The following is a 15,000-nucleotide window of genomic DNA, read 5'->3' on the forward strand; positions in this document are numbered from 1 at the left end:
GCTGGACACAATGCTTAGTGGTATTTTGCTTGTTGCAACGGTCTGAGTTCAAATTCTGCCAAGGTCGACTTTGCCTTTCGTTCTTTCAGGGTCGATAACTTAAGTACCAATTGAGTATTGGGGTCAATGTTATGAATATCCCCCTCCCCCAAATTTCAGTCTTATAATAGAAAAGATTATTATTATTATTATTGTTGTTGTTGTTGTTGTTATAATAATAATAATAATAATTATTATTATTGTTATTATGCCAAGTTAAAACATATTTTTATATAAAATCTTCAATGCTGCACCGTTTCTTTGTCTTGTCTCTTCCAGCTGTATGAACTTGGTGACTCCTTGAAAGACATTTGTATAGCTCGGAGGTGAGATTCAGGCTTAACATTTAGAATTGACTTTAAATTACCGTTTTAAGGGGTACGTTTTTGATCATCACTGAAAACGTTTATTGGAATTGCAGTGACCACAGTGGCCAAATTCTTTTGTTGTTTTGTAAGTGCCCATCCAGGCACACTTATATTGCTCATCCAAAGGATCGTACTTGCTTCATTCCTTGCCAGTCTTCTTAAATCCTCTGCATTCAAGGCCCATGTCTCACTACCATGCAACATCACAGTTCCAACACAAGCATCATACAAGTACTGTTCCCATGTAGCAAGCTTGAAAATTGTAAATAGATACCACTTCACATGAAACCATTGGTAGCTTTGCAAAGTCACAAATAAAGGTTATTTATTCACCAATACCGTGTTGAGCACATATTATCACTGACTGGTGTTAACATGCATCATCATCATCGTTCAACATCTGCTTTCCATGCTGACATGGGTTGGACGGTTTGACTGAGGATTGGCGAGCCAGGTGGCTGCACCAGGCTCCAATCTGATCTGGCAGAGTTTTTACAGCTGGATGCCCTTCCTAATGCCAACCACTCTGAGAGTGTAGTGGGTGCTATAACGTACCGCTGGCATGAGGGTCAGTCAGGCGGTACTGGCGATGGCCACGCTCAAATGGTGTTTTTTGTGTGCCACCTGCACAGGAGCCAGTAAGGTGATGCTGGTAACAATCACGCTCGAATGGTGCTTTTTATGTGCTACTGGCATGGGAGCCAGTCAGTGGCCTTGGCAATGGTCACGCTCAGATGGTGCTTTTAATGTTCCGCTGGCACAGGTACCAGTCAGGTGGTGCTGTCATCAGCCACGTCAGTGAATTTGATTTTGATTGTGATTTCACTTGCTTCAACAGGTCTTCACAAGCAACGCATAAATAGACTGGTTACACTGCTGGCATAGGCCATGGGTTATGGTCTCACTTGGCTTGCCAGGTCTTCTCAAGCATAGCATATTTCCAAAGGTCTCAGTCACTAGTCATTGCCTCAGTGAGGCCCAATGTTCGAAGGTCATGCTTCTCAACTGCTAGGGTGTGACACTTTTTCACACAGCTGTCCTCATCCATTCGCACCACATGTCCATACCAGCAAGCTCAAAATTATTCATACCCTTGTTAATTTTTGTGATTTTGTCAAATTTGTTTATGAGTCATATGTGACCAACAAATGGAAGAAGAACAACAATACACAATTCAAGAAATTCAAGAAATCTTTCAGACTCTAAGTTTACTAAGTCCAATATCTTTCTTTAATAGTCAATAGCATAGCTTTTGCTTTTATGACTGCTTCTAGATGATTCTTGTACATGTCCACAAGCTTCCTGCATGCCTCCATGTTGGTCCACTCTTCCTTGGCGAAAGCCATGAGCTGGGTCAGTTTGGTCAGTTTCCTAGCCATCACCCTGCTCTTCAAGTCTCACCACAAGTTCTCAATCTGATCTGGCCATTCTAGGACGTTGACATCATTGTCCTTGAACCGTTTCTTCACTAACTTGGTGGTATGTTTTGGATCATTGTCCTGCTCGTACTTTCAGTTGTGGCCGAGTTGGAGTTTCTCAGTGGATTTCTTCACATTTTCATCAAGAATCCCGATGTAATTCTCCTTTCTCTTTGACCATGACAAGGTTCCCTGTGCCACCAGAAGAGAAGCACCCCCATAACATTATATTTCCACCACCATGCATGACCAGGGAGGGGGGGAATAATGTTCTGTGGTTTGTATGCTTCTCCTTTCTTCCTCCAGACATATTCAGCATCCATATGGACAACTTCATCTCATCAGACCACAAGATGGTTGACCAAAAGCTGGGATCTTGCTTCAGATGACCTCTAGCAAAGGCCAAGATATTTCTTCCTGAGTAGTAGCATCTTCCAAGGCCTATGTCCATGGAGACCTCTGTGCAAAACTCACTCAATGGTGGACTGGGACAACTTCATCCCTGCCTGGTCAAGCGTTTCAATTAGGGCCTTGATTGTGGTCAGGGTGTTGTTGTTGATCACTCGGAAGATTTTCATGGCAAGTTTGGGAGATATCTTACACTTCCTGCCATGCCTCCTGAGGGTCTTAACAGTGTTGAACCTCTTGTGCTTGTTGATTATGTTCTGAACAATTTCTACAGGGACATCACACTGCTTTGAAATGGCCTTGTAACCCTCTTTTCTTGATAAAATGAAGTGAAGTTGAACATGCATATTTAATTTTAGATTTTTTTATAACATAAAATAAAGTTCTTAAAGTTTAAAGTATATACAGCATTTTTAACCATTCTGCTATTTTCCGTAATTCTATATTTTCCTTTGCTAAGCCTGAAAAAAGGGGCAGAACGAAAAACCCTTGCAGGTCCCCGCTTGGTGCAGTTGGTGTTGTTAATGTTGCATTAACCCCTTTGGCACTCAATTTACTCCTCTGTCGAATGTTGTGATTATTCATTTGCATACCTCTTCCTATCCTTTTTGCACTAATTTAATTTATTTTAATGCTTCTGTAAATCCACACAGCAACTCGTTGGTAGAAATATTTAATTAATGAGTAATTGTTCATTTTAATTTTATTTCTAGGAATTCAAACACATGTAAAAGCTCATGCTCAAAACCTGCGCTGGTGAGTAACATAAAGCACACATCGAGCCTCATGAAATTAACTCAAAATGTTTTAGCTCAACCTTATTTTTCCTATTGCTTTGCCATTGAGAAAGCCAGCCCCTAATATCTTTTTCAGATACCTCTAAAACCCTCTTTACTTTGTTTAACACAATTCCTATTTATCTACAGTGTTTTGAATTACTTGTGCGTTATCGTGTAGCGATTTTGATGAAGTGATTGTTTATCTTTGGAATGATGTTGTAGGGTAAGTGTGAAAGGCGGGATCTGAATGATTTGAGCATAAAGCCGAGAGAGTATTTTGACCAGAAGTAGAAGGTTTAAATGCTAAGGGAATTACTGCACTCTGTCGGTTATGACAATGAGGGTTCCAGTTGATCCGATCAACGGAACAGCCTACTCATGAAATTAACATTCAAGTGGCTGAGCACTCCACAGACACGTGTACCCTTAACGTAGTTCCCAGGGATATTCAGTGTGACACTTTTGAAATGCAGGAACAACACAAACAGGAAGAAAGAGTGAGAGAAAGTTGTGGTGAAAGACAGCAGGGTTTGCTACCCACCCCCTGCCAGAGCTTCGTGGACCTCTTAAGTGTTTTCGCTCAATAAACACTCACAACATCTGGTCTGGGAATCGCCAAGGGAATAAGAAATGGAGGAAGCTATCCTCTCATCTTAGACCTGATCCAAATATTAAAGATCTTCAAGAATTATAGCTGCATTTTGTTTTTGTCTTACAGTCTGCAGATCAGACTGGTGATGGAATAGTCTATCAGATACCAAAGTTTGGATCGAGGATGCATCTATGTGGTCTTGAAGTGAGTTGAAAGACAAAACAGAGTATTTGTAATGAATAAATTGTTCCATGCTTAGACCTGGTAACAGATGTCCATTGGTGTTGCAATTCCTGGTGCCTTCTTTTTCGATGACATTTTCCCATAGGCAATGTAGGGAGTTGCAAGTGTTAAAATAGGAAACGGTTTAAATCTACTGGTTATCTTTGCTTGAAAATGTCATGGATGTTTGATCCTGAAATTCTTATCTCTCAACTCGCCAGTCACACATATTTTCTTCAACTCTGGCAATATGTTTCTTAGTACACTTTCATACTTTGGGAGGCACGTCGATGTCTATCATCATCATCATCATCATCATCATCATCGTCATCATCACCACCACCATCATCATCATCATTTAACATCTGCTTTCCATGTTAGCTTGGGCTGGACGGTTTGACTGAGGACTGGCGAACCAGATGGCTGCACCAGGCTCCAATCTGATCTGGCAAGGTTTCTATAGTTGGACGCCCTTCCTAACACCAACCACTCCAAGAGTGTTGTGGATGCTTTTTACATGTTACTGGCATGGGAGCCTGTTAGGCAGCACTGGCATCGACCACATTCGGATGGTGCTTATCGTCTTTGAAAATGTCTTCTGTACAAATTCTGAACTCCTACACCCCCGTAACTCTTTTCCCTCCAACTTCGGCTGCTTCATTCTCACCCCGCCCCCACACCACTGTTTTTCTTTTTCCTTGGTGAGGTTGTTATTGATGTTGTTTTCCCTTGATAACTTGATCTTCTATACTTTTAATATATTTTTTCTTTGTTTTTTTCCTGTAAAATATGTTTTTTGTAAGAACAAGAGCTAAATTAAAAAAGAAAAGAAAAAGAGAGATAATAGGTCACATAGGAGGATCTGTTTGAAACTCTTTCCTAAACTGTCTTCTTTGCCCTTCAAATATATTTTCCAGTTGCTCTTTAGAATAAATTTCTTTTGCTGAAAGCTTTCTCCTTTACCACCTCCATCACCAACACCGCTTCCTCCTCTTCCTCTTTATTGTCATCAACATCATCACTATTATTCTAATTGCTTGTTGTTTCACAATATTTGATAGTCTGTATTTGTCCTTTAACAGCGAGGAACAGTTGATCCCAAAACCTTCATCCGTGAAGGCCGGACATATATTAATACTACAATAAACCTCAAAGACTCCAGAGTCTTTATGTTTCCTGAGAAGGGGTGCAGTGAACAACAGGAAATGAAAAATATCATGTAAGTTTGTCGCAAATTACGTTCAATATATGACGTCCATAACGCAGTGAGCTGGCAGAATCGTTAGCACACCGGGTGAAAGGTTTAGCAATATTTCATCTGTCTTTACTACCACTTCCTACCTCGCTCTATCTCTTTCTATCACCCTCTACCACTTCTACCACTGTCTATCCCTTTCTACCACTCTTTCTTTGTATGCTATGCAAGTGTGTGTGTGTGTGTGTGTATATATATATATATATGTATGTATGTGTATATATATATATATATATATATATATATATATATGCTGTGGTTGAGGAGACCTATTGAGTCAAGTATATCAACATCAAAATCAAAAGGAAATTGTAGTTGTGATACCCGTGCTGGTGGCACGTAAAAAACACCCACTAAACTCATGGAGTAGTTGGCATTAGGAAGGGCATCCAGCTGTAGAAGCACAGCCAGATCAGACTGGAGCCTGGTGCTGTCTCCTGGCTTCCTAGACTCAGGTCGAACTGTCCAACCCATGCTAGCATGGAAGAAAGGATGTTAAACTGTGAGGATGATGATGATATATATATATATATGTATGTATATATATATACATATATATATATAGATATATATATACCTACACGTACATATATATGTGTGTGTGTGTGTGTATATATATACATATATATGCATATATACATACATGCATACAAATTATATATATATACATACAGGGTGATTGAAAAGCAACTCCCAATTTTGAAATACTTATTAATCATTTATTAACTGTAATTTTTACAAAGAATGGATATGAAAGGAAAGTTTTTAGTATAGAGCTTTATTTAAAATTTGATATGGGCTCCAGGTGTCACCACTAGCTTCTTGAGTCGTCCAGGAATTGCGGCAACTCATTGCACTAGAAACTCCTGTAGGATGGAAGAAGACATAACCTCTTGTATTCGCCCTGCAAGTTCTTCCAAAGTCTTTGGTTTGGCACAAAGTTACAGGGTGTTAAGTTGGGACTTCTGGCTGGTCACTCATGCGGACAACAATGACTCGTCCATCTCTTGGGAAAGTGGGCAGTCAGTCATTTGTGAATGACATGAGCAATACAATTAAAGAATAAATTTTCGTACTTTAAAAAACAAAAACTTTGAGAAAAGAACATTACAATTAAATAAGTATTTTAAAATAGAGAATTACTTTTCTATCACCCTGTTTATATGCATATGGAAATTTGTGCATTTGTGCATATATATATATGCATCTATATATATATGTGTGTATATTTGTATATATGTAGTTATGTTTACACACACATCTCTATATACATAAAAGGCAGTTTGCCTGTCAGGTTGTACCCTCACCCTGACCACGGCTTTCAACCGATTCTGATGAAACTTGACACACACATAGCCCAATGTCATAATTCAAAATTGACGCAGCAAAAATTTTGAAAAGTTCCCCCAGTTCTGAAAAAAAAATCGATAAATTCGACATGGGGTCGAGAATCTAAGCTTATCATATACAACACATTTTCCGTTGTAGTTTTCGCAACTTGCAATCGATTTTCACCAAACTCATGGTGAAGCTTAATGTTACCCTAAGGAACTTAATTCTGACGTTAGTTTTCCAGGCACTACCTTACCATCAGAAAAAAAAAAAATCGATAAAATCATGCCATTTTGGGAAATCGCATTCAAATTCAAGATGATATATTTTCGACAATATCTTTAACAAATTGGCAGGAATTTTTTTTGAAATTCACAGTGAGCATCATGTCTGCTCCAAGGAGCTATATGGCCTACACATGTGCCTTCGTTCCCTAGAGGGAAAGGACTAGATCGGAATTAGTTGTTGCCTACTAGAGGCTCTCGAGCCCCCTTTCACTAGACTTAAGTTAGGATTATGTAGGGCTTAGCTGTGGTCCAAACCCAACTTGGGTTCGGGGGGGTGTCAAAAGGGCCGGCATGTGCAACCTTATCACCTCTGTCTGTCAAACTCCCAACCCATGCATTCCTCTTGTGACACTGATCCCACAGAACTGGGTTGGGTGTGCTAAACAAAACCAGAAAATGCACTTTGACTGTCATAGATTTTCTTCATGCATGCAAGGGAACGGTGCCTTTGAATGCCTTAATGCCTTTTAGGCTTCATTTTACAAAATAACGGTTCAATGAGTACAAAAAAGGGTAAAAAGGTAAAGGGCATTGCTTATCGACAAAGTTTCTTACATACCCGGGCTATGTATATTTGTTGACAAATTTTCTCGCTTTCTAAGGTTAATTTATCCAATATTTCTGCTGTTCTAAGAGCAATTCTGCGTTCAAAAATATATCATCTTATCTGTTTTGTACAATATATATATCATCATCATCATCATCATCGTTTAGCGTCTGTTTTCCATGCTAGCATGGGTTGGACGGGTCAACTGGGGTCTGTGAAGCTGGAAGGCTTCGTCAGGCCCAGTCAGATCTGGCAGTGTTTCTACGGCTGGATGCCCTTCCTAATGCCAACCACTCCGCGAGTGTAGTGGGTGTTTTTTACGTGCCACCTGCACAGGTGCCAGACAGAGCTGGCAAATGGCCACGAACGGATGGTGCTTTTACGTGCCACCGACACGGGGCCAGACAGAGCTGGCAAACGGCCACGAACGGACGGTGCTTTTACGTGTCACCGGCACGGGGGCCAGCCGAGGCTGGCAACGAACACGAATGGATGGTGCTTTTACGTGCCACCGACACGGGGCCAGACAGAGCTGGCAAACGGCCACGAACGGACGGTGCTTTTACGTGTCACCAGCACGGGGGCCAGCCGAGGCTGGCAACGGACACGAACGGATGGTGCTTTTACATGCCACCGACACATGCCATATATATATATATATATATATTATATATATATATATATATATATATATATTTATGCATGTGTATAACTGTATCTACATACAGTTATATATAATACATTCTATATATGATATATAATATTCTTTTAATATTTTTACTAATTTCCCCCAATTCTCTCTTTCCTGAAAACATTATTTGTTAAAATTAAATTTTGGAATTTTGATTTGTTATAGCAGTCAAACTTCAATTTTCATTCCAAAATGGAAGAAAGCAGAAGATGTACTCTTTGTCATCAAGAACCTCACTGACGGGATAACGACAATGACATTTTCCTATAAGGAAAACCCTGAAATTACAAATATTTCTTCAAAGGATTTTTATAATTGGTAAGTCTTGGACTTTTGAAGAGCTTTCTGTTATTTTTTCTCTTTGATATTTTACTTGCTTTAGTCATTAGACTACGGCCATACTGGGGCACTGTCTTGAAGAATTTTAGTCTGGTACTTAACCTGTCGGTCTCTTTTGCGGAGCTGCTTGGTTACGGCAACGTAAATAAACTGTCATGCAGCGGTAAGATACAAAAAAAAAGGACACAAACACAAAGGATGGAATTCTTTCAGTTACCATTCACCAAATCCACTCAAAAGGCTTTGGTTCGCCTGGGGCTATAGTAGAAGACACTTGCCCCAGATGCCACACAGTGGGACTGAACCCAGAGCCATGTGGTTGAGAAGCGAGCTTCATACCACACGGCTACACCTGCACCTGTAGTGTTACAAATTGGATGAGCCATTAGAAAATCAAACACACACACACACATGCATACATACTTACAAACATACATATGTACATACATACTTATATAATGTATGTACGTACATACATACATATATGTATGCATATATAAACATACATGCGCACATACATACATGCATGCATACATACATGCACACATACATACATGCACACATACATACATGCTTGCTTACATACATACATGCGCACAAACATGCATACAAACGTGTACATGCATACATACACCCACGCACATGCATTCATACATAAATACGTACATAGGTACACACCTACATACATATGTACACACACACACACACACACACATACATTCTTGTGTTTTGCCCCTCTCTGTCACATTGTAACAACATACTTTCTCTTTCAAATTGCTTCCATTTTAATACTTCTTTCTTCAACAAAATGCCTGAATGAACATAGTTTCCATGCAAGACAACATGGGAAAGTAGTTTAATTAATCACGTATAATAATCTCCTTGCAGGACTAATTACACCAGAAATTGCACAACCAATAACGTTGACCATGTCTGTAATGAGAGGTAAGCAAACAGTGTTACTTTTTTTATTTAGTTTTTATGACTTTGTCTGAGGAAGAAGGGACATGCCCACAACCATTTACCAGGATACCACTGACACCAGTGGCACGAAGAGAAAAACTTGTGCTCACAAACTGGCAAAGGGGGAACAGAAACTGGACAAAAGCAGAGCAAGTGAGAGCAGAGGTCAGATAAGAGTGGATAGAATTTTGAGCAAGGTGGACAAAGGGAGATGGACACTGGCTCGAATGCTTGGAATAGGGTGTACTTTGCTGAAAGTACCAAAGGGCCGAAGTGTGTTGTTAAACAGAATGGCAGGTTAAATCTGTTGAGCTGAGAAATTATTTAAATGTCTAAATGACTCAGGTGAACTTTTATACTGAGACCAGTTTATACTTGATACTGATTAACCCCTCATTTGTAAAGAAGAAAGAATCTATAATAGTTAGATCTAAATTAGTATCTTTTCCTTTTGAACGGCAGTTTTCAACACAATTTCTAGTTAACTAAACACTTTTAAACTTCGTATACTGGTAGAATGTGTCAAAATGAAACATTTTTTTCTCTTGGCTTTCTTGAGAAAATTGTAATTTGTTTGTTTAACGTAGTTTAATTTTTCGAATTTTAACCAATCCTATGCCCTCTAGTGAGCTAAAATCATTTGCTGCGTCTAAAACAGACAACATCATGTCACTAACCCTAACCCTAAATTTTAGCCTTTCGTTTTTTTTCTTAATTGTTAAATTAATTTATGGATAACTAAGAAAAAAAAAACGAAAGGCTAAAACGAAAGCAATGGAAAATAATTTTAATTTAACAATTAAGAAAAAAAAACAAAAAACAAAACGAAAGGCTAAAACGAAAGCAAAAACAAAAGGAATAATTTTAGACACACGCGTAACAATTAAATTGATTTAACAATTAAAAAAAAACGAAAGGCTAAAATTTAGGGTTAGGGTTATGGTTAGGGACAGGATGTTGTCTCAGTTTTAGACGCAGCAAATGATTTTAGCTCAATAGAGGCGATAGGATAGGTTAAAATTCGAAAAATTAAACTACGTTAAACAAACAAATTACAATTTTCTCAAGAAAGCCAAGAGAAAAAAAGTTTTATTTTGACACATTCTACCAGTATACGAAGTTTTAAAATGCTTAGTTAACTAGAAATTGTGTTGAAAACTGCCGTTCAAAAGGAAAAGATCCCTAAATTATATCTCATTCTGCTTAATCACCATGATTATCATCGAATATTTTATTCTTTGATTTGTACACAAGCACCAAGTTGAACTTACCTTCCTGTTACGTTTTTCTTTATTACTATATTGAATCAAAGTTCCAAATGCTGCCATTAAAGCCATTCTTGAAAGGAGGGTATTTCTGGAGCAAAAGTCACTGCCTACAAGTTTAGGGGTTTCCACAGCAAATGAAAATAAGGATTATTGAAGCCTTAATGAAATTTTACATCTCAGACTTCCATGAGTTATCACTGTGTTTAGTTTTCGAAAGTTATTTTAAGCAGGTATATCTTGTAACGGAGTGAATGACGAACAAATGTTACCCCCCCCCTTTCTGGACCAAAATATGGGATTTGCAGCATATTAGGATGTCAGGGTACTTGATTCCACGCTAGAAATCTGAGTTTTTTTTTTTTTTCTTGTGAAAATTCCGGGGGGTGGTGGTGTCTGTTACTCCCCCCCCCTTTCCGGAGGAATTCCGGACCAAAATATGGGATTTGCAGCATATTAGGAGGTCAGGGTATTTGATTCCACGCAAAAAATCCGAGTTTTTTTTTTTTTTTTTAGTGAAAATCGTGCGGGTGTTAATCTGTAATTTTACCAACAAATCTGTTGACCTTTCTGTCGTTACATTCTGAGTTCAAATTCCGCCGAGGTCGACTTTGCCTTTCATCCTTTCGGGGTTGATAAATTAAGTACCAGTTACGCACTGAGGTCGATGTAATCAACTTAATCCGTGTGTCTGTCCTTGTTTGTCCCCTCTGTATTTAGCCCCTTGTGGGTAGTAAAGAAACAGATAGGAGCAGATTCCCATCAAGTAACGACCAGCTAGACAGCTATCCAGGTAATATCATCTGCAGAAGAAGAGATACCTCATTGAATGTTGCATATCAATGTCCGAGTTCTGTTGTAGCGCAGGGAAACTCATGGCAGAGACTCCTTCCCAAGAGACACCGATTTATATCCTTCAAGAAGTTCTGGTAACAATGTCTAACAAGGGAGATAACTCCCTATCTGTAAAATCCGTAGTGCATCTCAGAATGTCTCTTGAGCTGGAGTATATCTATTATGAACTTTGATGTTGTGGTGTTAAGTGTCTTGCTCAAGAATTCAATAAAATTCATCAAAAACACTCGAACTGGTAACAGCATGTATTCATTATTTGAACTCAAACAGGATAGAGTGACATTTCAACTGAGAGCGTAACGTCAGAACTGTCGTCTGCTATTTTGTCGAACGTGCAAATATTCTACCAGCTCGCTGACTTATTGTGGTCCTATTAACAACAATATTATTTTCTGTTATATTTCAGTGGCAAACCCTTGGTTTTTCAAGGCAATTATTTCAACAACGTGAAATCCGTATCAGTAACACCCGATGGGGTAAGACATTCCCGTTTATTGTTGCTTTCTGTTTCTTTTTCCCTGTTCGGTGAGTAACCATCTTGGTAACTGTATGGAAGCACAGCAGTGCTGAGAACATTGTTCAGAGATTTTAGTTGGAGGTGTCAAAGTAGAGTGGGCAAAACTTGTCGAATTCTCGAAACTGTTGGGGTCAAAATGGTTGAATGTCAGAAATACAGTCTCATACTTCAAATCAATTACCTATCCAGAATAAGGTAGGAGGCAGTTCGAACACAATTCAAATTTAGACAATATAGGTTGATATCAGGAGTTTATATTCCGGGTGCGTTAGGTATGTGCTGCTCACCCATCGAAAATGGCAAATTTATTGTAAATATTAATTTTACTCATTAATTTAATCACAAATCTTAATGGAAAACTTTTGTTATACACCTGCTTGAAATTAGGTGACATAGTTAATGTTTATTAAATCATGTTGTTTTGAATCAATCATGGATTATCTCATAGCTTTGAGATTTCGATGATATGATTGCTTATTTTTTGTATGACATTGTTGGGTGAGTGTGAGAGGCAGGAGCTGATTTGTTTGAACATAAAGCAGGTAGAATATTTGGGCCATATATAGCCAGTTTAAATGACAAAGAGTTAAGCCCGGTACACATTATATCGTTAGTTTTTGCCAAACCGCTAAGTTACAAGGACGTAAACACATCAATATCGGTTGTCAAGCAGTGGTGGGAGGACAAACACAGACATATAAACACATACACACACACACACACACATATATACAACAGGCTTCTTTCAGTTTCCGTCTACCAAATCCACTCACAAGGCTTTGGTCAGCCCAAGGCTATAGTAGAAGACACTTGTTCAAGGGACCGAACCTGGAACCATGTGGTTGGAAAGCAAGCTTCTTACCACACAGCCACGCCTGCGCCTTGGTAAAGAAAATTTCTCCAGGTTGAAGTCTGTAGGAATAACGTAGACAGGAACGGTGCTTAGCGACATTGGTGCCATCGCTGTTGCTTTGGAGTTTGTTGTTGCTACTGTTGTTATTGTAGTGTAGTAGTAGTAGTGGTGAATGGTAATAGTAGAAATAACAGCAGTAGTAGTGGCGGCAGCGGCAGCAGTGGTAGTAGTAGTAGTGGTGGTGGTGGCGATGGTGGTAGTAATGGTGGCAGTAGTAGTGGTGGTAGTGGTAGTAGTAGTGATGGTAGTGGTAGTAGTAGTGATGGTAGTAGCTGTAGTAGTGGTAGTGGTGGTGTTAGTAGTAGCAGTAGTGATGGTAGTAGTTGTAGTAGTGGTGGTGGTAGTGTGGTGGTGATGGTAATAGTAGAAATAATAGCAGTAGTAGTGGTGACTGGTGATGGAAGTGGTGATGGTGGTGACGGTAGCGGTGGTAGTAATAGTGGTGGTGATGGTGATGGTGGTAGTAGTGGTTGTAGTAGTAATGGTGGTGGTAGTTGTAATAGTGGAAGTGGTGGTGATAGTGGTGGTTGTAGTAGTAGTTGTAGTGGTGGTGGTACTGGTAGTAGTAGTGGTGGTGGTGTTAGTGATGGTGGTGGTAGTAGCAGTAGCAGCAATGGAAGTGGTGATGGTGGTGGTGTGTGTGTGGTAGTACTTGTAGTAGTTGATATAGTAATTCTGCTTGTCACTGCATTACTTAGCCTGTTGGTAACGCTTTCACGTGATTAGAGAAGAAAAGGGAGAGAGAAGCGTTCATGACGTGAGATAGAGAGAACGTGATATCTATTATGTTATTAAAAAATATAGTCGAAGGTAGAGGAGGAGAGTTAAAAGTATAATTTTAGCAGAGGGGTGATGTTCTGATGGTGAGGTTAAAGGAAGGTAGAGAGAGAGAGAGAGAGAGAGAGAGAGAGAGAGAGAGAGAGAGATGATGATGGTGGTAGTAGTGATTGCATACTAAAAAGTGTATTTTCTGAGAAATTGAACTAAGTTTTTTTATATCATCTATCTCTTGACACATGTGCATAAGTGCATTTCCGTGAAATATTCACACTTATTTATGTGACAGACATATGCAATTTAACTAAAGATTGTATTATATGTATACAATATTTTTTTCTTTTGTTTATGGGAAAGTGGAAAAATTAGGGTGAATATTTATTTTATGAATGCTGTGTATTAAGTCTGTAAAACTGTGCATCTCTCTATATATAAATGGCAGTTTGTCTGTCTGTGTGTCTGTCAGGTTGTACCCTCACCCTGACCATGGCTTTCAACCGATTCTGATGAAACTTGACACACACATAGCCCAATGTCATAATTCAAAACTAACGCAGCGAAAATTTTGAAAAGTTCCCCCAGTTCTGAAAAAAATCGATAAATTCGACATGGGGTCGAGAATCAGAAACACAAACCACAGACTGTCTAGGGGACGCAACTCGACCTTTTTAACTCTCAACTCCATCAATATCCAGCTATTTGAAGCTATTCCTGGTGATGTCCACGTCTACAAATCTATTGATAGGACAGCAGACCCCGCCGAGCTTGCCGATTATCCTGTTGAATTCCTGAATTCACTTGAACCACCAGGCCTGCCGCCACACATCCTGAAGTTAAAAGTCAGTGCGCCCATTATGCTCATCAGGAATTTGGTTCCACCTAAACAGTGCAACGGCACACGTCTGGTTGTGAAACATTTGCCACCACATTTAATGATGGCCACAATACTTACCCGTTGTGGGAAGGGAGAGGACGTCTTCATCCCACACATGCACCTTCAACCGTCGGGCGCTGACCTACCAATCCACTTCAGGCATTCTCAGTTTCCTGTTAAACTCTGCTTCGCAATGTCCATCAATAAATCCCTAGGCCAAACGCTACAAGTCGCTGGGTTACAGTTGGGCGAACAGTGCTTCGCCCACGGTCAACTCTACGTGGGCTGTTCACGCGTTGGGAGGTGCAATGATGTTTTCATGTTTTCGCCCAAAGGGACAGCTAGGAACATCGTATACACAGAAGTATTCGAGTGAAGAGAAGACATTGCAACCTACACATGCGCCTTCGTTCCCTAGAGGGAAAGGACTAGATTGGGATTAGTCGTTGCCTACTAGGGACTCTTACATACCCGGGCAACGCCGGGCTATGCTGCTAGTAAATTATATAAAGTGCGTTAAATAATCATCGTATTCCAATTTCTTCCACTTTTCAATGAG

The 15,000-nt window shown here is 39.5% G+C and overlaps 1 protein-coding gene across 3 annotated transcripts in view; it reads left to right on the plus strand.

Moving 5' to 3' along the window:
* LOC115220263 (plexin-B2-like) overlaps positions 1 to 15,000 on the plus strand; it is a 90,285-nt gene that overhangs the window by 42,969 nt on the left and 32,316 nt on the right. The window contains exons 7-12 of one of the 3 annotated variants that reach the window (XM_029790365.2): positions 319 to 365; positions 2,947 to 2,989; positions 4,909 to 5,045; positions 8,104 to 8,256; positions 9,166 to 9,222; positions 11,767 to 11,836. In XM_029790365.2, the coding sequence (XP_029646225.1) occupies positions 319 to 365; positions 2,947 to 2,989; positions 4,909 to 5,045; positions 8,104 to 8,256; positions 9,166 to 9,222; positions 11,767 to 11,836 (507 nt within the window). Of the gene's footprint in view, positions 1 to 318; positions 366 to 2,946; positions 2,990 to 4,908; positions 5,046 to 8,092; positions 8,257 to 9,165; positions 9,223 to 11,766; positions 11,837 to 15,000 lie in introns of all 3 variants that reach the window. The other 2 variants (XM_029790366.2, XM_036510009.1) reach the window with 2 other exon arrangements.

This window comes from Octopus sinensis, linkage group LG16, assembly GCF_006345805.1.
Source record: "Octopus sinensis linkage group LG16, ASM634580v1, whole genome shotgun sequence".
Lineage (NCBI taxonomy): Eukaryota > Metazoa > Mollusca > Cephalopoda > Octopoda > Octopodidae > Octopus > Octopus sinensis.